Source organism: Leucoraja erinacea, chromosome 3 (assembly GCF_028641065.1).
Source record: "Leucoraja erinacea ecotype New England chromosome 3, Leri_hhj_1, whole genome shotgun sequence".
Taxonomy (NCBI): domain Eukaryota; kingdom Metazoa; phylum Chordata; class Chondrichthyes; order Rajiformes; family Rajidae; genus Leucoraja; species Leucoraja erinaceus.
In genome coordinates this window covers 6,017,596-6,041,707 of record NC_073379.1, presented here as the reverse complement: position 1 = coordinate 6,041,707, position 24,112 = coordinate 6,017,596, and the positions used below count along the sequence as shown (strand labels likewise).

The following is a 24,112-nucleotide window of genomic DNA, read 5'->3' as shown; positions in this document are numbered from 1 at the left end:
TCTGACATCAAATATGTAGACTTTTGTGTGTGATCTTTTGTGTTCTTGAATACTTGGTAATATACCTTTGTTCCCAGCATAAATATCTTTCTGGATAAAATTGCTGTGAATTATAATTTGACTGTTAAGAACATAAATTTGGCTATTTATACTCCCTTCACCCCTTGGATCTGGTCTGTTTTATAAAGTACTAGCTTAATCTAGTTTCCCGTTGTATAATCCTCAATTTTGCTTGGTATGCACAGTTCCTTTAGAAATTATTCTTTGCTGTTATTCTCATCAGGGATCGAAGCTTGCATGGTAAATTGAATTAAAGCTTCATCGACTTACCCTAAATATATTTTCCAACTCTTTTGGGAGATCTGGGTAGATCTTTTCACTGGGTAGACCAGTTGCTTTTTGCTCCCAAAATACTTTTAACCAACTATGTGGAAAGTTACTTATTCCGTGACTGAAAACTCGAGTGAAAGGAGGTTATTCTTGATTTGAGAATCTCATCCAAATAAGATGATTTATGGAGAGGAGGGTAAGAGGGAGGGTGGGTGAGGGGGGAAAGGTGGGGGAGGAGAGAGGGGGTTAGAGTGAGGGGGTGCTGAGAGGTGGAGCAGGGAGGGAGGGTGGAGGGAAGAGTGTAGGGGGTGTGGAGGGGGTTTAGGGGAGGGAGGAAGGGTGGGGGGAGAGGGTGAGATGAGGAGAGGTGGGGAGCAGAGGGGGGAGGGAAGGTGAAGGGGGGTTTAGGGGAGGGACGGTGGGGAAGGGGATGGATGGGAGGAAAAAGAGGGGGAGAGGAGAGGTGACGGGGAGAGGGAGAGTGCCTTTTTAATTCAACCCAAACAACCACTTGCAGGCAGTGCTTTTTTACTTCAAACTAACTGTATTTTCATTTTCAAACCAAATTAAGGGTACTCGCAGTGCTGTAGACATTTGTTCAGTCATTCAGAGCTCAGAGTGACAGGGACTAATTGGCAGAGCTCCAGCTTGCAGAGACTAATTGAGGCACACCACTTCCTGGTTTTATAGTCCCTTCCCCTGCCTCCAGCGGGGGCAGCAGAGAGAATGGGGAATTTTGTAAAAACATTAATATCTCTGTCATATTTCATCGACGGGACAAATCCTCGGCACACATAAGACGGAGGGGGGCTCTGAGCGAGGTGACCAAAAATGACGGCCGTAGGTGGCGGCGTTCTCTCGGAAATCGCAGCACAGATCGCCATAACCGGTCAAGAACAGAGTTTTAGTAATATTGATTGATATTTATGTTCTTGTGAAAAATTTCCTACTTACTGATACTTTTTTACTATTTTGTATTCCGTAGATTGAATTTTAAAGAAATTAACTGCACATCATCTACATTAGCCTTTTCTGTGTCATATGTTGCGGACTCCCATGCAGTTAAAGCCTTCATGGGCTCAGTTCCTTGAAAGGAACGCCATTTCTAAAATTGATCACAGCTGTTCGGTGACAATTTAAGAGATCACAATCCCAAGGTTTACAAGTGAAATAATAGATGGATTATATCTATATGCTTTTTTCTCCATTGTCTTTCTTTGTTTGACTAATAGAATGCCACACAAATTAACCTTTTAAACTCGAGTTGATTAGATTCCATGTTGAGTCTGCAGAAGGGTCTCGACCCAAAACGTCGTCACCCATTCCTTCTTTCCAGGGGTGCTGCCTGCCCCACTGAGTTACTCCAGCATTTTGTGTCTCTAAGTATAGTTTTAGTTGCTTCAGGTATCAAATTGCTCTAAAACAAGATTAGACCTCTCCCTTGGAATTGGCAGAATGGACATCCTTTTCCATAATTATCTTGGAATACCTTTTATTCATACACCAGATAACTGTCTACACTGCGACATTGCAGATATTTATAAAGCAAACATTGTTGTATTTAATCAGAAGCCACATTATATGTACAGTATACACAGGTTCATTTGATTTTTATACCTTTAGCAACACAGCGTAGAAGCCCTGTTTGTATCCAAAATGTTTATAAAATTTGTCTATTCAGGCTAGGCTATCGCAGCTCTTCTATCGAGAAACAACCCCCCCATTGTTTTTTCTTTAGTCAGTCATTCTACAATTTGTTGTCGCATCCATTATCCCACAGTTTGATGATCTGTTCATTTTACAATCTAATGTTACAGGGAGAACACAGGACAATGGAGTTGAGGGAAAAATAAATCAGCCATCATCAAATGGAGGAGTAGACACAATGGGCCAAATGGTCTAATTCTGCTCTTATGTTTTATGGTCTAAATGCATGGGAAATCCATGTCTAATTCTGCCTTAATGCAGCATGAGTTCTAACAAAAATATTCAGTTGAGACTGGGATTTGTGAAATTAAAAATCAACATGATCTTTTGAAATTGTCCCTGTTTTTTTCATTATTCAAACATATGATGCAGATTTCACATGTAAGGTTATTACCAATTGGGCGCAAGAAGATGATTGGTCACTCACCTTAAACTTGCAGTCAGTTTGTTGACCGTATTGACATGATGCTATTTAAGTAGAGTTCTAAGATGCTTGGGTATGATGTGTGGAGGTCTGACGTCATATAGTTCTGCTTGACTATAAAAAGGAAGTATTGGAAACTTAAACAGTTTATGATGGTAAAATAGAAATATGTTAATATTTCTGAATGTAGTTTTATGTGTACATGTGACAGCAAATCCATTCTCCAGAATCCGAACTTTATGGAATCGAAAGTTAGTCATTCAGAAACAATTACACGAGCATTTTTAATTGCTGCCCTCAAATAAGTCAGTCTTGATATGACTATCTCGGCTTGTCTATGGTGTAGGAAGGAACTGCAGTTGGTTTACACAGAAGATAGACACAAAATGCTGAATTCAGCGGAGCAGGCAGCACCTGAAGTCTGAAGAAGGGTCTCGACCTGAAAAGTCACCCATTCCTTTTATCCAGAGATGCTGCCTGTCCTGTTGAGTTACTCCAGCATTAGCATTTATGAATGGATCTGTAAAACTGGTAATTGTGGGTTGAAGGGGTGGTTGTGGTTCACCTAATGCATTTTAATCATATTCCACTTTTAAATTCTAATGACAGCTAAAATATTCCCCATGCACTTCACGGTTGAAAAAGGAACTTATGAAATATTTTGGTTTGGATATTTCTGCAAGCCAATTATAATTACTGGCATATTTAGAGAAATATTATAATTATAATATAACTTTGTGAAATTGTTTTCGTTACCTGAGCTGATAGTTGTCGTTTTAGGCTAGGTGTGTACAGAGAGGCATTTGAGAATACTTTTTATTGGAGAACTTGAATGCAGATTCTGAGGTTGCTTTGAAGCTTAAAGGGTTGTGCATTACATCCATTTACAAGTTAGCATGTTATTGTAGGAGTGGAGGTGAAGGTGGTTGCAATTGTTTTCATAGAATATCAGGTTGATGTTTAGGTGCTAAAAATACAAATAGACGTAATTCATCATCACTGATTTGTTCCAAAGCTCATGTCTAAAATGTACTGTAAGAGCACAGAAGGGTCTCCACCTGAAATATCACCTATTCATTTTCTCCAAAGATGCTTCCTGGCTCACTGAATTGCTCCAGCTTTGATGTTGGTGTAAACCAACGTCTGCAGTTCCTTCCTAAACATAAGAAACTTGCCTGCCATTTGTTGAGGTCATGCTTGATCATCTATCTCGGCGTCAATTTCCTGCACATTCTCCCTTTGCCACACTTCCTTTAATATCTACAAATCTATTGACTTTTGCTTTGAATAAATTCAATCAGTGAGCTTCCATAGACTGAACACAGATTAGAGTTGCATATATTTGAATATTCCACATTTCATTATATTGTATATTCGATGTTTGCTTTGGTGCATTACATTATCTGGCAGTTACGAATTAACAAAATAGAAATACTTTAAAAGGCCTGGAAAGAAACGGATTGGTGATACTGTGGATATCGGGTGGTTTTCTTTTTGACTGCCGGCAGACATCTTGAGTATTTCAAGTGCTTTTTTAACGGTTCTGCTACATGCCGCTTTTCTTCCCTTTATGCAAGCATTTGGTATTTTGGAAGTCAACTCTGCAGGTTTTATTGTGTATGGTGTCTCCTAGTGGCCAGATTATATTTTTGCCAAGGGAGGTTTTCTAACCCAGTGTGTCTTTACAAGGAAAGTATTTGCTAGATTATTTAAAAATAACTAGAATTTGAAATCCATTGTATGTAGTTATCTTGAAAACAGAAGTGCTGATAGACACAAAATGCTGGAATAACAGGCAGCACCACTGGAGAGAAGGAATGTCTCGACCTGAAACATCACGCATTCCTTCTCTCCAGAGATGCTGCTTGTCCTGCTGAGTTACTCCAGCATATTGTGTCTATCTTCAGTTTAAACCCGCATCTGCAGTTCCTTCCTATACAAACAAAAGTGAAGTGATGGTTCCTTAAAATATTCAAAATTCGAAGTTGAGACTGTTTGGATGAATTAAAAACATTCATACTGGTCTTCCTATCTTTAGTCATTCAGTCCTTGACTCCTCAAACGGCAGAGTGACCTAACTTCATACACTTAAATATGGTAATCCTTTGGTGTGGAACTTGGTGACTAGCACCTCATTTGTTAATTTATCTCCACAAAGTAGTTATTTTGCTGAGGAGCTTATGTCTCGTTGCTCAGTTCCTATTCTGAAGAGATGTTGCGGGTAATCGGTGAGCGGTCTGCTTATTGCAATTTCAACAGAAAACTTGAAGAAAGATCTTGAATGTTGGTGCAAATATAACCTGCTAAGGGCACATGGACAAATTTAGCATTTATTGAGGAAATACTTTGTAGTACAGTCAAACTAATAATCCACGATGCAGCTGAACTGAAATCTTGATGATTTGGCATCTTGTTCGCCAGGCATCTTTCCCCCTGCTCTCCACCAGCTTGATGGAGTTCCTGGAGAAATTATTCTACTGTGCAACATTTAAAGAAAATGAGTTATACCTGCATTAGAGCATTAAAGGGCTGTCTCACTCCGGCGACCTAATCCGCGAGTTTAGACGAGTTTGCTCTCGACTCGTACTCACTCGCAGCATGGTCGACACGAGGGCCTAGGAGGTCTTTGTAACTCTCCTTCATGCTCAAGAGTAGTCTCCACGTACTCGAGGCCTCAGCTAGGTCGCGTATGTTGAATATATGTTGAAAAATGCCTGCGAGTAAAAAAAGGTCGCCATGGATAGAATTGATACTTTTTTTACTCGTAACTTTAGGCGAAGTAGGTCGTAGTAGGTCAGCATGTTATTCGTAGGTAATCGAGGGTAGTCATAGATAGTCTTCAACACAGCCGAAGGGGATCGCCTTCACTCAACACTTTTCGGTGTCCAATTTTCCCAAAGCTAGTCGAAGCTGGTCTTCAACATAGTCAAAGGAGGTCTTCAACATGACATTTTTTTCAAACTCTCCTAAACTCGCCAATTAGGTCGCCACAGTGGGACAGCCCCTTTACAAGAATAACATCGGGTAGTATGGAAATTCTGCTAGTCCAACATCAACCGAGTTCCAATTGTGACTGATTTGAGGTTTGTATCTTGTTGTTTGGAGGCAGAACATCATCAGCTTATTCTGTGTACATTGGACAAACAACGTTTTAAGATGGAAAGCGATGGGAATCCTTTACATCATTTCATGATTTCTTGTGGAGTAGATGAGGGAGAACTGGGTGTATGTAAGTGAATGTTGGAGTCCAGCAAAGTGAGTTGAGAGGAAGATTGTTTAGAGAGCAAATACAAGCAGACACTGTTAATTTTCTGAAATTTTATATGATGAAAATTTAAAATGGTTACATCTGAAGTCTTGAACTCTGCACAGCACATGCATGAATTGGACTTTGATATGTTTGTAGAAACCTCTGTCTTACCCAGGTATAGAAAATTGGTGATAGTCATATTAATCCATGTAAACTGTAGTGTCTAGTTTTCGCTAAAATAGCCCATGGCTAGGGTATGTGGAAACTTTTTAATGCTTAAGAAGCTACAATATGACCTGGCTATAGAGCACAGCCTAATTTATCATGCTGATGAATCTTTGGCCTGTGACATGGAGCTGCGGTAATTATCAATAGACCTTACAAAAACCATCTGTTGTTATTTATAGCATACTTTTCTTAGAATATATTTGTCGGAATTGGATGGATTACTGGGAGCTCAAAATGTACTTGGTAGGCAGCTTATTAACCCATGAAGTTCCATAAAATCTTGTGCTTTAACATTATAGGAGGGGATGTAAAATTAAGATTTTATCTATATCTACTTTGCTTTATATTTTAAAATAAACAAATGGAGGAAGTACCTGTTAAGGTAAGCGTTAATATGAAGGGCCAACTTCTATCAGCCTTGTTGTGTTGTTCAATGTGTTCTTTGCTCCCAAAAATGAGGAATGTAATGTGAATAAAAATTAAAAACTTAATATGCTTCTTGTAAGCTTATATTAAGGTACAGATTAAGTTCCAGCCTCAGTAAAAATTATGACATTATAAATGCCAGGACAACTTTGTGTACGATGTTCATGTTGGTTTCTCGGTGTATAATACAACATTCGGATGCCTGCCTTGATCAGAAACGGCTGGAGGAACTGAGCGGGTCAGACAGCATTTGTGGAGAGAAATACACGGCGTTTTAAGTCGGGTCCTTTGAGATTCTATCAATCTATTCCGTTTCCAATTTAATCGAATTGGGTATATAATAGAATGTTGATTACAAATGAATATTTACACTCTAAGCTGGAATCACAACCTGGAAATGAAAATTCTACTTAAACCTGAACCAGATAAATCAGCTTGAATAATGGTTTATGGTGCTTCCTGGTTGAAATTGATAAAGTTTGAAATAAAGGCTCCACTTTTTCTCCGATAGCGGGGAAAGAAGAAATTGTAAACATGAGGAATCGCAGCTTGATAGATAAATTGCCGTTGTTAAGTGCTACAGAAATTTCTTGATAGTTTTATGGCAACTAAAATCTTGACTAATTAATCATATTGGAAATTTCTGTAGCACTTAGTAAACAATGCAAAGGACTTGTATTAATACAAACAAATGTATCTGTGGTAATCTAAAAAGCATTTGTAAATTAACAATGTGGTACACAAAAATTTCTAGAAGTTGCCACTGCATATCTTTTGAAATGCTAGATGACTTGGTCACCATTGCTATATCTGAGTACGTTGTCACGCAAGGCAGTGTTGCCTGTTTCTGATTAAGAGTTTGTTGCCAAGAACTGTAATGTGGATGGGAAGGTTTTCTTGGATTGGATTTGCATGATTGGTTGTTGCTTAGCCTGGTTAAAAAATAGAACCTGTGGAATCTTGACAGTTGTGATGTGTCATCAGAAGTCTGACCTTACTGCCATCAAATCCATTGCAAACTGAAAGTGCAGATAGCTGGTTCTGCATATGTGAGCGCTACATCTAGCCAGATTACCAACTTCTTTGAGTACAGCTGTTTAATATCCGGTCCATGATCTGATCTGTCTGAAATCAACAAAGATGATTACGTTAAGTGAGAAGTTGATTAAAAATAGCAGTAAAGGAATCTTCAAAGTTACGCGAATTCTAAAGTGCAAACTTGCTTCTCGATATTCTTGTGCTACATTGCTGATTCCGCGAAAGGAACCTTCTCATCGTAAGCACATTTTTGAAAGTTGTATTTGGATTTAACTGTTAAAATTGTACATAATGCATACGGATAACGTAACTGGGGCTCTTTGTGTCTTTGATAATTTTAAATAGTCAGTAATAAAAATCCCTAGTGTCCTTTCCTACCAGACTTGAATATTGTGTTGGCACAGTAGAATGACATAACATTCAAGCCTTTGGTTAAATCATCTACTACTTCAAATAATGAAGTTATGAGCCATTTCAAAGAATAGATCGTTTTAATTGGGGGTAGGGCTGCAATGGGGTAATTAGAAGCTTGCATTTTTGAAACCGAGTAGCTGATATTAGTTTTGATTAACTTTCTTGTAATGGTGCACTAATGCTATTACAAACTTTAAAAAAAATTACTTTAATTTAATGGTTATTCAGGTTGTCGGTCTTTAACTTAAATATGGCTAGTCTGCCTTCCATGGTAGAACTGGTGGACAAAATCTCTACAGATCTGTTCTCGCATGCTCTCATCTTTAACTCCATTGAATTTTTACATTTATCACTGTTTTTCAAGTTGCATGAATGCATCTCAATTTTGCTATTGGTAAAGGTGCAAGAAGTAAAGGATATTTTGAATTACAAGTTGTTAACCAAGACATTGGACTTGGGTTTGTAGGCAGAACAAACTACAGATGCTGGAATCTTGAGTGCAAAACAAAGTGCTGAAGGAACTTTGCAGGTCAAGCAACGTCTGGGGAAGGAATGGACAGGTGACATTTTGGGTCGGCACCCTTCGGGCTGAAGTAGGGTGGAAAGTTTGTAGTTAGAATTTGTAGAGGTAAACGATGAAAATGAGAATGTTATCTCAATCGAGAAAGTCTTTGCAACTGTAGAAAATAAAACCCATTGGCTCTATTCAGATTTGAATGTAGTCTAATTTGTCCTCTATAGTACTAAACCATGCATAATTCATTAATTTCAAGCTGTGTTTAGTAGGCAGTGTTCCAAGCAATATTATAATTACATGTGGGGCATAGTAAAATTGGATTTGGCTAATTTATGGGTGAATCGAAAGCACCTCTTCACATTGGGTATTTGAAATCTGGAACTCTCCTCCAAAGTAGTGAATGCTGCATTAATTTAAATGTTCTAGGCTACAACGCATAGAATTTGAGTAAGGATAAATATCAAAAAGCCCTGTACAATCTTCAAGGGTGAGGCCGGCAAATACAGGGGGAATGACTCCACCTGCAGGTTTCCCTTCAAGTTGCACGCCATTCTTGTATGGGAATATATCACTACTTTAGGTTTCAATCTTGGAACTCCCCTACTAAAAATCAGCTGTGGAGACAATTGGAATTGAGATAGATCTACATCTGAATTGATTGGTAGAGCAGCTGACTAGATTGTTAATAGACTAGCCAGTCATTGGAAAGCCCAATAGTGCAACATTTTTTTTTATTTGGTTGAGAAGACGGACTGCTACTGTGGCTTATAACTTTTAACTTGTTGATTTAAATTCGTGTCATCCAGAACCAAATCATGTGGTGAAACATAGATGAGGTGAGCAGCCATATTTCTCCCCCCCCCCACCCCCCCGGCATGGAAATCTAAAACTAGAGGGCAGAGGCTTAAGATGAGAAGGGAAAGATTAAAGAGGAACCTGAGGGACAGCTTTTTCACATATTGAATGAGCTGCCAGAAGTAGTAACATTTGAATTAGCAAATACAACATTTAAAATTGACTTAGCCACTCATGAATTGACCATTTTTTAACTGTAAAACTCCTTTGTTGCTTTAGCAGTATGTTTGGAATCATTGTCTTGCTGTAGAATGAATTGCCGGTCTATTGGTTTTGAGGCATTTGTATGAACTTGAGCAGATAGGATGTGTCTATACACTTCAGAATTCATTATGCTACTACCATCAGCAGTTGTATCATCAATGACGATAAGTGTGCCAGTACCTTCAGCAGCTATACATGCCCAGGCCGTAACACCTCCACCACCGTGTTTCACAGATGAGGTGGTATGCTTTGGATCTTGGGCAGTTCCTTCTCTCCTCCATACTTTGCTCTTGATTGATATCAGTTAATCTTTGTCTCATCTGTCCACAAGACCTTTTTCCAGAACTGTGGTTGCTCTTTTAAGTACTTCTTGGCAAACTAACCTGGCCATCCTACTTTTGCGGTTAACCAGTGGTTTGCATCTTGCAGTGTAGCCTCCATATTTCTGTTCATTAAGTCTTCTGAGGTCAGTGGTCAAATCCACACCTGTCACCTGAAGAGTGTTTCTGATCTGTCAGAACGGTGTTTGGGGATTTTTCTTTATTATAGAGATAATTCTTCTGTCATCAGCTGCGGAGGCCTTCCTTGGCCTCCCAGTCCCTTTGCGATTAGTAAGCTCACCAGTGCTCTCTTTCTTCTTAATGTAGCAATGTTACAAAATTTTGAGATTTAAAAAATCAAGTCTGTAATTTATCCCATCAGATAAAACATAAAAAGAAGTTTAATTTGACACCTAATTCACTTCCATATCTCAAGTATTTAAAAAGTTATGGCCATTTTCATACTCGGAAATTAGCATCTTGTTCCCTATTGATTTTCTATGGACATAACAAAAAAGCTGTGATCGTGTGCTGTCAAAAGGCCATAACCTTCTTAAAAATTAAGAGAACTGAATGAAATTTTCAGTTATCGTAGATTGAACCATTCTGAAACAAATATAAAATAATCTTACTTGGATGACCTGAAATTAAAACATATAATTAGTTAGTTACCCAAGTGTAGCTAATTTCAAACTTCAATTACTAGATCTAAACATCTATCCATTTCTTAATAAATGATTAACATTTTTAAATAGCCCAATTGTCCAAATAATATTCATAAATAATTCTCAATAAAACATGATTTTGAAATCTCATTTACATTAATTTATAGGCGAAATGGAAGGAATTTAGTGTTCAATTGCTGTAAATTAAGGTCCATTTTAAATCAGCTTTCCAGTGGGTTCCTGTGGAACGCGCTGGTTTAGAACGTTCACATTGCGGTAGATTTGTGCCTCAAATGCCCAGAAAAATACTGCGGGATATAAAGAGCCCAAAATTAGCTGCTCGCAATAGTAAACTTTGTATAAAGGGTTCTAAAGAAGCCCTTTTTAATGTAAAAATAAGGTACATACCTTTAATTGTTTGCTTTATAAAACCCTGGGGCTGCGAGAGGTCGCGGGTTTAGAGAGTGATTTTTAAACTACTATAACTATTATACAAGGCCGTAAAAACTAATATTACCTTTTGTGACGGGGTCTTTCAGCGATTTTTCATTAATGATTTACCAGGCTGAACATTTTCGATTGCAACAGCCTAGTAAAAATCGCGTTTTAAACCCGCCCCCTCAAAACAGCGCCAAAATCACACACACGGGCTGGGGCAGATTTTCAACGACGCTTCACGTAGAATTTGCAACATACCTACTTAATGATGTTCCAAACAGTTGATTTTGGTAAGCGTAATGTTTGGCTGATGTCTTTTAACAGTTTTATTCTTGTTTCTCAGGCTCATAATGGCTTATTTGACTTTCATTGGCACAACTTTGGTTCTCGTGTTGATAAACAGCAATAAAGGTTTCCAAAGGTGATGGAAAGACTGGGGGAAAGAATAGGTGCTGAGAGCTCTTATACCTGCATTAAGGAAGCAATTAAACACACCTGTGCAATTACTAACACATGTGAAGCCATGTGTTCCCAAACATTATGGTGCCCTGAAATGGGGGGACTTTGTATAAACACAGCTGCCGTTTTTACACGGTGAAGCCAAAATGTGTAAAAATGACCTTTATCAAAATCTCACAGTGCGCTTTAGCTACATGTGTTTTTTTGTTTTTTTTGGGGGGGGGGGGGGTTTTCCCTATTACAAATAGCAAATTGTGGAGTGCAGAGGTAAATAAATAAATGGTGGTTTGTTTTTTTTTGTCCCAATCATGGACGGCACTAACTTTTGGGCAGCTTGCCAGTGTTAAGTTGCATTGTGGACATGGATGTTAAAGTGGCTGGTTTGGGGGAAATGGCAGACTTGGCCATTTGTGTTCAGTATTGAATGCAACCAGCAGACCTGGACTGTCCATTGAATAATATATTAGGATCTATTGCATGGATCTGAACTGCCATTTAAAACTATTCGAATAGTTTTAAATAAAATATCAACTGGAAAAATTAAGTACAATTATTTGCACATTATACACAAGTTTGAAGACTTAATTTCACATACCCAGATCAACAGCCAAGACCTTCATGGATCATAGCTGGCAATGTTCTCCTTTCTCTTAAACCCCTCCCCACCTACCTTGCAATGTGGTTGCTTTCTCTGGCACCCATTGTACTGCAATCATGGATTTTCTTTTAGATTGGATTTATTGTGTGTTTGCAGTGAGCATTGGCTGCCACAATGGGTGCAACAGTTAATTTGTCCCTCCCCCTTTAATGTCCTTGCAGCAGTTTTTGATTTTTTTTTGTGTTAATATTTAGTTCCCATGGTAACTGGTTGAACCAATACCAACATTTGGTTTACATTGATAAATGTGTTTGCTTAATCCAAGAAATTAAAATTTTTAGAAATATCGAAACAGTCCTTTCAAATTACTGTGCTTGAATTGAGGAATTGAATGCACCGAGCAAACATGTGCAGTACTTTGCCATTTGCAAAAAATAGTTCAATGTTCAAAAAGTAAATCTGGAATAGAGCATCTGAATTAACTGGAAGATCCTGGTGTTATTGTAGTTAGAATCACCATCTGCTAAGCAATTTGACTCTTGTAAGCAGATGTATATTGATGCGTGGAAAAGTTTTGACATGGTTGCAATTGTTGGCATTAATTCTAAATTGGCTGCCAGAAAACAAAGCCTGTTGTCTTTGGTCTTCTATTAAACCTTACTATTAAATAGCATTTGTATTTACATTTTTTGTTTTCTGTTAAACCAACGAATCTTGGTGAACAATGTGATTTTATAAAGAATGGTTTAGTGACCTATGGTTTCATCAAATACTAGTAACATAGTAAATAAAGGCAAATACAAGCTCAGCAGAAGTATGAAAAGTATCAGTTTTAAATTATAACTATTTTTACTTTCCTAGGAAACAAGCAAATAAGGAATTAGAATTCTTAAGTCTTAGATTTATAATTACACCAACCTTGCATTTCAGTTTTAGACATTGGGGTACTTGTGAACCTGATACCTGATCACTTGTTTTCTGTAAATCAATAACTGGTCTAAAACGGCTTGCATTCATGTAATATCTTAGTAGTAAAGCATTCCAGTGTGTTTAGCAGAACTAATTGTACAAAAGGGAGAGACAAAGGGAGACGTAATCAAAAGTTTTTAAGCAGGAATAAAGTGATCATTTTCTCTCCTTTGAGGAATGAATGATACTTTGTCACATGTACCATGGGTATAGTGACAGATTTTCAAAGGAATCTTTCCTTTAGTCACTATGATCGAAGACAGGGATTCATGAGATAATCGAAACACATTCACGAGACATTCAATGCTGTTGAAAGACAAATCTTCCAAACAGTCTCTTAATAGTTTGTTTATTGTAGTGGTAAAAAGAGTAAGATATTCATCCAAACTTCTTCTTGTATAAGTACATTTTAACCTTACTCGTGCATGGTCGAAAGCTGTGACCTCTCCCTCATGCTTCAAACTAAGCTAAAAAAACTACTAGTTAGTCTGCATGAGAATCCCAGTCGCAAACACGCCTCAGACTACATATAAATCCCACCCACATAATTACAGGCAGATAAAATTTAAAGGTAACTGGTTGCAGTTATAACATACTAAGTTAAGCAAAATGGCTACTACATAGGTACCTAGGTACAGTGAAAAGCTTTGTTTTGCATACAACCTAGGCAATACACAAGTGTTGCCCCATGTTGATGCTGACAAGTTCTAAAGTTACAAATGTGATCGGGTAAAGGTACCTGATAACTGCTTGTATAGACGGCACTGCCAATAATATAGCAAAGAAAGTGTACAATATTCAAGCCGCTCAATCTTCTGAGCATCTTTCAAAAAGGCTTATCTTTAGAGTTGTGCTCTACCTCTTTTCATTGATTTGACATGATAACTTGGATCAGAGGCAAATGTCACGTGGCACCAATTTGGCGCCATTCGTTACATTAGATAATCAGTGTGTTTCAAATGCAGAAATTTGTTAATTGACTGAGATGCTATTGAAAGATTGAGAATATCTGTATTCCATGGTCTTCTCAGATGACAGAGCAAGCACAAGGAGCCAAATGATCTATTCATGCATTTATTTTGATGTAAACAAAATGGAACATCCTGTGGTGATCTGAAGGCTATCCCTTGAGAATTGTTCCAATATAAAGTTTTTGTAGATATCTTGAGGTACAACTGTATCTTCAATTGGACATTTGCTTGAACTCAGTTTAAATACTGCATGCTTAAGCTAGTCTTAAACGATAATAAGGGAAAAATAATCTTCCATTTTCTACGAATGTTGAAAATTTTAATAGAATCAATGATCAGTTTCTGAGCATGCTGCATGATGCAGGAAAGATAAGATAATTTAATAAGATGGTTGAACTAAAAGTAATGCCTATACAAGTAGTTATCAGCATGTTTTTCACCACAGACATCCCAAAATACATTACAGCTGATGTTTAACTAGAGACGCCTGTTTAATATTGCAACAAATGGATGCCAACAGCAGTGTTGAAACTCGTTCTTAGTACAGCACAGAATGGAATATCTACTTAAGAGAAAAATAGTCTAAGAAAGCAAATGATAACCAGCATGTTCTGCAAAGGGCTTCAATCTCATTTGAATTCCATGATGTGCCAGCGTGGACAAAGGTAATGTAATATATCCAACTTAGCAAAAGGTCTTAAACAGGGTGTCACCCAATACATTAGTGAATGCAATTGGGATATGTAGAAATGAGTCCCCATAGATATCTCTGGTTATTGTTATACTAATTTTGATTTTTGAATTTGCCTTTGCTAAAAATAATCAAAAGGGTGTGGCTATATATTACATTAATAATCATCCTGCAGGTTGTTTCTGATTGATGAAACATTTGTGTGAGATTTTATTTTGCAAAACGTCTTTAATTATTTGTAAAATAACGAAGGAATTGAGCACAAATATAAGAAGCATGACCATTTTTAACAATGCAAATTGTGTACTTTTCTAATTAATTCCTCTAAATTTGCCAAACTAGTTAGACCACACTTGGTATTGTTATAATTCAAATCTTTGTATTTAAAAGGGTAGCACTGAAAGGCGAAAATTGATTTACCACGACAATGCCAGAAATTTGGGGGTTTTGTGTACAAAAAGGTTTTTTGTTTCTTTGGAAAAGCAGCTGGAAGGTTTAACTTGGTGTTCTGATAATTATATATTTTGGGTGGATAGTGTTTCCACCTGTGGGGTATAGCAAAACTATAAGCAATCAACATAGAATTGTCATGAAAAGGACCAATGAGGAATTTGGAGAAACCTGTTTAGCCAGAGTGAGATGGATGTGGAAGTTGCTGCAAAAGTTGGAGTAAATGATAGATTCATAAGGGAAGGTGAGATAAAGAAAGGGGAGTTCTAATAAAGGTATGACGCTGGAAGGTGCAGAATGTAGGCATTCTGTAAAATTAGTAGTTTTATACACCCCAAGCAGCCCCGAAAAGGGCCTGAATTCTCAATTTTCTACATGCATATCTTGGAGCAAGTAATAGCTTTCCTGATTGTGTAGAATTACTGACTGTATGTGGAAGATTTTTGCAGGATTTGTAAAGCAGATAATCCATGCATTTACCAGAGCTTAGTAGAAATCTCATTGTGCTCTAGAAGCGGCGCAACAGTTGAGTTGCTAAAGACTATGACTATGGATGCTTGTTTGTGCGGAGTTTGTATGTTCTCCCTGTGACCTGCGAGTGTTTTCTCTGGGATTTCCGTTTTTTCCCCACTTCAAAGATGTGCTCGTTTGTAGGTTAATTGGCTTGATATAATTGCAAATTGTCCCGTGTGTGTGATAATGTGTAAGTGTGCAGGGATTGCTGGTTGGCGTGGTCTCAGTGGGCCGAAGGACTTGTTTTCTGCCCTGTATCTTTAAACTTAAAACTAAACATTCAGAGCTTTACTTCCATACAAAACCCATCATTCAACTTTCGTCTCATATAGAAAACTGATTCAAATAGTTACTGCTGATACTTTTGTACATAGATTATAGAAAAACCGCACAGAAACAACCCTTTTGGCCAACAATGCCAGCGCCGAACATAATGCCAAGATGAACTAATCCCCTCTGCACCACATGGTCCATATCCCACTTTTCCTTGCACATTCAGTATTTGTAATTGGGTTTCTTACTGGGATTTTCAATTTCATCTCTTGAACATGCTTTTAATTTAAACTTTTGTTAACAACTGAACTTCGTGATTCTTCAAAACTTAATTCAGTGAAATATGGGCCACATCTTCAAATTTGTATTGATCTTTTGAGGGAGACACTTTCTATGCAGATACAAAAAATTGTATTGAACAGGCAACAAATTTCCATCCTTGAATACTTATGCATTAGTTTATCTAAAGAAAAGCGATATATATCATGTCACTTATTTACAAATCTGAAGGAATTAGTTCACTGAAGGTCAACACAGTTGGCTACATTCCTTAACGTTTTTTTTATTCAAAGGGGTAGAAGTCTGAATTCTGCTCTTAATACTGACTTAATTACATTTGTTTTAGAATTCTGAAAATGAATTGAAATAAATAAGCCTCAATGCAAACTATTTTCCACTTTTAATGCCATGAAAAAGTATCCTTCAGGGTGCAGAAATACAACAACAGTGCCCTCATCTGGTGACTACTATGCTGCACTGCTTTTAAAAATGTTTTACAACCTCATTGTATTTCAGACCCAATCCAAGTTTCTCTAGTTAGCAATTTAAACATGTACATAACTTAGAGCAGGACTGGAAGTAGATAAAAGCGTGTTCAAACATAATGTTGGTTGAGCCGTTACAGGTCTTTCTAACTTCCAGTAATATTTTTTACTCAAAACTGATGCCCAGAGATTTAGTTTTCATCGTATCCTGTAAAATTGCAACCTGGGAATTATTTAAACAAAACACGGCAGCTCTTTTGGTGTTTGAAATATGTCGTAATAAATCACTTCAAGCTGTGCAAAGTTAAACACTAAGCCATAAAACTGCTCACGATGTTTGGGGAATTGCAATGAAAATCTGGAGAAGGGCCCTGAACTAAGATCTTGTTCTCCACAGATGCTGTCTGGGCCACTGAGTTCCTCCAGCATTCTTGTTTGCACAATGAAAGTATAAACTGTATGAGTGCCACAGTGATAGAGGGAACTAGACCAAGTGTGAGCCCGTTCCCCCAACGCAATATTCCAGCACTCGCCCATAGCCCCGAACTGCACAGGTGCAGCTGAGGAGTTCCCGTTGTGACGCGAGTAACGCAACCCTCCTCTCTTTAAGACAACCCTCCAACTGCGCCTCGCCATCACGGAAAGCGTCCTGGAGCCGGGGGAGGGCTTGAGGCGGGCGCTGTCCGGGGGGGGGGGGAGAGCGTCCTGGAGCAAGGGGAGGGAGAGGCTGAGGGTACCCGGCGCGGCCTTTTCCCACCCCCGGTCCCTGCACCGGCTCCAACTCCAGCCCAGTGCCCGGGTGGGCAGACATTTAAATAGAAGGAAACTTACCTGTGGAACCGTCGGGTCGCCGTTGTGACGGGGGAAAAAAGACGGCGGTCTGAATTTGTGCAAAGGCCGCGCTGAGGATCTGTGGGGTGTCCTTTGTGGCGAGTGTCCTTCGTGACGCCTGTCAAGTAAAGGTGGCAACTGGGGGCGCTGTTATTTGAGAAGTTTTAAACGTCAATAACTTGTAAAATATACCATCAATCTGAACAAAACTTGTTTCATTTACATCATAGGACAATGGTGAGTAAAGCGGGCCAAAAATTGTTGCGCTGTCGTATACCGTTTTTGTGCATATACAAACCGAGCAGACAAACAAACAAGATGAGAGTTTTAGTAATATAGAAATGTGCAATACTGAGACTGTCGATGCATATATTTAAAATTTAAATATAAATATTCATGCAAATTATTTTTAGACTATTGAATGATTATAATGATATTTTTTTTCATCTGCAGGTCCAATTATACCAGATTTAATGGAGCAGTTCTCTCCCCCAAGTCTTGCTCCGGCAGTCCTTCTGAAGTTAGTGGAGGCCATCGAAAGGGCGGGTAAGATGAACAGATTTCATAATTGGTGTTTCAGAAATAATATTTTGAATTAAAACAAATACGATTTGTTTAAAAGATGGCTGGAGTTATGGTTATGGCGTCTTATAACTATTTTGCATGATAATGTTGCCAGCAAAATAAAATTGTTGTGATTTGGAGTCAACTAATATTTCAAATTTTAATGGTGCATGATTTTTGCTCAAATGTTTTTAGTTAACATTATTTGTAGTGCTGCAATTTTAGCTGATCTGCAGATCATAATCAAATGGAAAATGATCTTTTAATGTTAGTATTTTAAATCCATGAGTTACTAGCTTCAGGAATACGCTATAGTTTGATGAGAGTGTGGCTCATGGAAATAAAGGACAAGTCTACATCTGAAATTCACTATTTACTGGTAATGCTGTTAAATAATTGTTTGAATATTGAATATATGAATATAGATTTCTCTAACTTGAAGTGACTCCTACTTTCCCTCTCTCCCCATCCCCCCTCCACCCTAGTTCTCCAACTAGTTTCATCATCATTAATTTTTCTGTATGCCTCCTTATCATCTTCCCCATAGCCAACAGTGAACCGTTCTACGTTTCCTTGATCACCCTCTGCTTTGATCTGTCGTTTTCACGCATTACCCATCTATATCTGTGTTCTCCCTCTCCCCTGACTCTCGTCTCGACACGAAACGACGCCCATTCTTTCTCTCCAGTGACGCTGCCTGTCCCACTGAGTTACTCCAGCTGTCAAAGTGTCTCAAAGAATGGTTTATGACTGTCACTGCCCTTCTAAACTGGTCACTTAGCTTTATAGTTCCCTAACTTTCCAGTACAACCTAAGCTTGCTGCTCACTCAATGCAAACATTTGATTTATGTTTACCAGGTCTTGAGAGTGCCAATTTATACCGGACTTCTGGTTCATGTGGTGGTGCTGAATTAAAGCAGTTGTTGGATTATGGTAAATACTTGTCTCATTTGGATGCTTTTCAAGTTGTAACATTTAATGCTTGATATAAAGGAACACATGTATACATTTATATGTATTAATGGTTAAGTGTATTGCCACTTAAGTGAACTATTGCTGTCTTTCCCCATCACTTTATTGATAAAGGAGTAGCATTTTTCCCATTTTGTTGGAAGGTGCGACAAGTGTGGTGGAGAATATTGCCAATTTTGACTTTCTTAAATTTCACAGTTTTTGCTTACCTTCACTGCAGTTTAAAATAAAATCCAAGTTGTTTTGGGTAGCCTCTGCATAACCTTGGTGTGAAGTTACTGAAACAGTTAATCTAGACAGTTTTCGGTGCCAAAGTACTTTTTGTTTGTATGTACTTTGGGTTACCACTAGGGGGCTGTTTAATACAGTGTTTCAAGTTGATCACATTACAGAAATGAATTACCAGGGGACCAAAAGATACCAGCTGATTTATCCAAAACTAATTTATCCCATTTATCATTGAAATCAAAATTGTTACTGCCAGTTTTATTTCCATCTAAATTAAGTTTGACCCAGTCCTTTGTAAATGAGCTTGTACAATACGCACACTTTAAAAATAATGCTGAAGAAGGCATGTGGAATGCTTGTTTTTTAATGGGTCAGAGCATTGCGTAAGAATCAGGAAGTCACAATGCCGCTTTTTAGAACATTCGTTGGGCTGCATTTGAAGTAATGCGTGTAGTTCTGGTCATCCCATTACAGGAAGGAGACTCTGCCACAGAAGGTAGTTGAGGCCAGTTCATTGGCTCTATTTAAGAAGGAGTTAGATGTGTCCCTTGTGGCTAAAGGGATCGGGGGTATGGAGAGAAGGCAGATATGGGATACTGAGTTGGATGATCAGCCATGATCATATTGAATGGCAGTGCAGGCTCGAATGGCCTACTCCTGCACTTATTTTCTATGTTTTTTATGATATGGAGGCTTTAGAAAGGATTCACAGGAGGTTTACCAGATTGATGCCTGGAGTGGAGGGTATTAGCCTCCAGTAGAAGTTGGACGGATTTGAAATGGTTTTTTTCTGGTACCCCGCAGTTTGCAGGGAGACCTGATAGAAGTGTATTAAAGTCATAGATAGCGTAGAAAGTCACTCTTTTCCCCGGGATGAAAAATAAATACTAGAGGCCATATCATTATGGTGAGAGGGGAAAAGTTTAGAGGAGATGTTTTTAGAGGGTGGCTAGTGCCTAGAACATGCTGTCGGGGGTGTTGTTTGAAGCAGGTACATTAGTGTAATTTAATTTAAAAAAAAGACTTTTGGGTAGTCAATAAGAGGGATATGGGATATGCGCAGGTTGCTAATTGACTTGGCATCATGTTTAACACTGACATTGTGGGCCGAAAGGCCTGTTCTTGTGTTATACTGTGTTGTGTTCTATGAAAGGTAAAACATGTAAAGCACCATTTTTTATTTATATGTCAACTGCCTTTCGAGATCCAAGTTGAGGTCTATGTTACATTGAACATGAGCGTACTGGTTGGCCATTGAGTTTAACTTATTTATGTGACCCTGTGTTACAAAGTACATTTCAGTGTCATCTGACCCATGGCTGCTTTTTGTCTCTCCTGCCTAGGAGCAATATTAATGCCCTCAATGCTAGTTTCTACTTGTGGTTGGTAACTAGGTCTAGCAAGATACTTTGGCTCCCACTGACTAGCAATATGCACACCCTCACTTCATCCAATCCAACCACTGGGAACTCCTAATATGGCTATTTGTGGAAGTTTGTGGGTTTTTTTCTTGTGCTGAAAATCTGCCCTGCACAGGCTTATCAGAAGGTATATATCTCATAACAATGACACTGCTTTTTGTAAACAGATTTCTGCACGCTTATTGCTGTGCCTTCGCTATAAAGTTAAAAGTTCAGTGAAACTCACAACAGCCAAATTGTTTTGAAAATATTTCTATGTAGTTACGTGTATTTCTCAACACTAGATGCAGCTTCGGTGGACATGGAACAGTTTGATCTGCAGTCGCAGACTGAGGCATTGAAACTATATCTTCAGGAATTACCAAATCCTGTCATCCCTTCATCGATCCACAGTGATATGGTTTATATAGCTCAAGGTAAGAAAGAAATATCTTGAATTTGTAATAAACCTCTTAACAGTCTCAGAATATAAAAATCTTTAGTTGGTATTGAAATACTTTGGAAAAGGGTTTGAAAGAAACGTGGAAATTCTGAAAGATTTTCAGGAATCAAGGTTGCATTTGTGGGGGGGGGGGGGGGAGAGAGGATAGTTTATGTATTGTAAAATTCTATACATTGCAAATGAGAGAAGAACATATTAAATTGTTTTAGCTAATGGCAATTGTGCTTTTGAAAAATAATTGGATTTTTAAAAAACAAATTCTCGAGTAAAACGCAAGACCAAGTTTCAACTGGACTTGTTGAAAAATTCAAAATGGTTTATTTTTCTAACAATCTCTTGCCCCAACTGCTTCATAGTTTTGCTCAGGTCCTAGCCTGTGGTTTACTTCTAAATTTGCTTTCATTGTAAACTTCACATTTTTATGCACGTCGTGCAAAACTAATGGTTCCGTTCATTTTATGTCAAATTGATGTGACGTTGAGGGTCAGAATAAAAATTGTTTCATTCATTGAACTGTTCTCAATTGCAAACGAGAATAAATGTTAATCCTTTGCCTGTAGTTTGCCCACAAATTTAAGTAGTTTGTTTTAAAGCAAGAGCTGTGTGCAGAAGTAGGTATGAACCTCTAACGTGAGCTTGATTTGGCACGCACCGTACTGAGGGGCCTAACCACAGTTTGTACTATGTGGTATATAAAGCTTGGGTGTGGTTATAGAACAAAATTAAAATGCAGAAGAGCTCCTGTTGCCCAGTATGTAGCACTGGTTAGCCTGAAGTCTGTAGACTTTTTATATTGGTGCAGAATGCAATGAAAGGATGTGGTTTCTCCTTCTACTCGATCTATGAATTGTCCAATCAGTTGCATCAGAGAAGTAGCAGACCTATAGTACAGCGCGTACTGAGTATTTGTGGTCAGTATCACAATGCATGCAATTTTCCACTAGCTACCCACAGTGCTTTAAAGGTTTTCTTTTAAACCAGACGTGGATTATTAACTCTCTAGACTAGATTAGTCTAAATGTTATCGTAACAAATTTTGGATACAGTGAATTTTGATCACCATTGCTGCATGTTAATAGATCTTTTATCTAGATGTTGACAGCCATGATATTTAAATTTCTTACATGCAGAGGTACTCAATACAGAGGAGTGTGCACAGTTGCTGAGGAGAGCTATCCGGTCCCAGAATGTGCCTCAGCAGTATTGGCTTACACTTCATTATTTGATCAAGCATTTCTGCAAACTTTGTCAAAACTCTGGAAAGAACAACCTGAGTGCAAGAACTTTAGCGGAAATTTTCAGTCCTCTGCTTTTTAGACAACAGGCGCCAAGGTACGTATGCTACCAGAAAGTCTGGTTCTGAAACATTTGAGAAACATCAAAATATTAACACTTTTTGTATGATTTTAATGTTATACCAGTATAAAATTAAATTTGCCATTGTAATATTTTTTTAATACATGTTTTGGTTTCAGATTTGCATTATTTGAGATTTTAAATGTTATATCTTTGCTTATCTAGTTCGGAAACAAATCCTGAATATCTCACAAAAATTGTGGAAGTACTTATAACTAGCGAATGCCACGAAAGTCAGACTGCTCCTGCGCCAGCACCAGGTAAGATTATGTCTCTTGCTTAAATGTTCAAAACGTATGTAAACCCCAATGCTGGTATGACTCCTGAAGGATCGCTTTTGTTTTGTATAAAGAACTAACATGGTTTTATACTTCAGTTCAGAACAAAATTAGATTGTTTAACAAGTAAATATTCTTGTATTAAACCATTTGTTCCAGTAAGGTATCTTTTCGTTTATGCTTGCACTCATTTACAAAGATGGCTTGGTATAGCTTTTTCTCAAAGTTCATCTTATGGTAGAAGTTTTAGATTTGAAGCTCCTGTATCAAATAATTGACCTAGGCATTGGATACTTTTGTGTTATCCAGACAGAACCGTGCATAACATTGATGGTTGTGGTAAAGAACTACGCTATTTAGTTGCTTTCATTTTGAATGTTTTTCAGTTTTTTTTTAATGGTTGGGAAACTTGTTAGCAAGAATGTCGAGTTTTTAGAGCAGTGTGCCCAGCCTGTACTGCCAGGGGTTGTGGCGGAGGCCGATACAATAGTCATGTTTAAAAGGCTTTTAGATATGCACATGATATGCAAGGAATGAAGAGATATGGATCAGGTGCAGGCAGAGGAGATTAATTTAACTGTACATTTTTAGCGTACATTATGGGATGAAGGACCTGGTCTGGTTCTGTTCTCGTCATTTGAGCTAGCATATTAATCTTTAAAAATAAAACATTCTGTGTAGTTTTTCAGAACTAAATGGGATCTGTGGAATATAGGATATTCTTGGATTTTCTTTTTATTTCATAGATGCGAAATCTCTAATTTTGCATTGCATTCTCTGCATATTTCATTATTTGTCATCTGAGTAAGAGGGAGAAATGTTTTAATGTTCTTCCACTGATTATCGGAGGTGTTTTAATAGACCAGTTGCTCAACTAGAACTTCGGATATGCTACATGGACTATTCCTAATGGATGCACCATTGTTTTCCTTGCCTGAATTTCATTTTTGGTGGGGTGAAGAGGAAGCCCATTGACCTCTGAGATTAAATTAGAGCCCACTAGCATGATTGAGACTTTAGTTTTCATCTTTAATTATTTTTAATCAGTTTAGTTTATTGTCACATATATTGAGGTGCAGTGAAAAGCTTTTGTTGTGGTGGGAGTTGATGACGGCTATGAATTTTGTTCCACGTGAATCTGATGAAGGGTCCCGACCAGAAATGTCATCTATGTGTTCCCTAGAGATGCTGTCTGACCCGTTGAGTTCGTCCAGCCCTGTCTTTTTTATGAACCAGAATCTGCCGTTCTTTATATCCACAATCTAGTTTTGGTTCCTTGTTAGGCCTAGAAATCTACGTGGCAGAGTATTGAAGGCCCATATGTATTCTCAATAATGATTAGTGTATTTAAATTACAATTAACCTGATATTATTTGAGTCTGTTGGATTCGTCAATATCCGCATTAACATTTCTGTGTTGTAGGCAACTCAACCAACTGCAATTATCCTGTCTTTAATTTGGAATGCCTCTGAATCATCTGTTGATAGCATACCACTGGTCTTAATGAAACGGTT

At 38.0% G+C, this 24,112-nt stretch overlaps 1 protein-coding gene across 1 annotated transcript in view; it reads left to right on the top strand.

Annotated features, from left to right (window-relative positions):
* LOC129695104 (phosphatidylinositol 3-kinase regulatory subunit alpha-like) overlaps positions 1-24,112 on the top strand; it is a 78,575-nt gene that overhangs the window by 27,644 nt on the left and 26,819 nt on the right. The window contains exons 3-7 of the mRNA XM_055631857.1: positions 17,789-17,881; positions 18,759-18,833; positions 20,806-20,937; positions 22,094-22,295; positions 22,485-22,579. Coding sequence (XP_055487832.1) covers positions 17,789-17,881; positions 18,759-18,833; positions 20,806-20,937; positions 22,094-22,295; positions 22,485-22,579 — 597 coding nt within the window. The remainder of the gene's footprint in view (positions 1-17,788; positions 17,882-18,758; positions 18,834-20,805; positions 20,938-22,093; positions 22,296-22,484; positions 22,580-24,112) is intronic.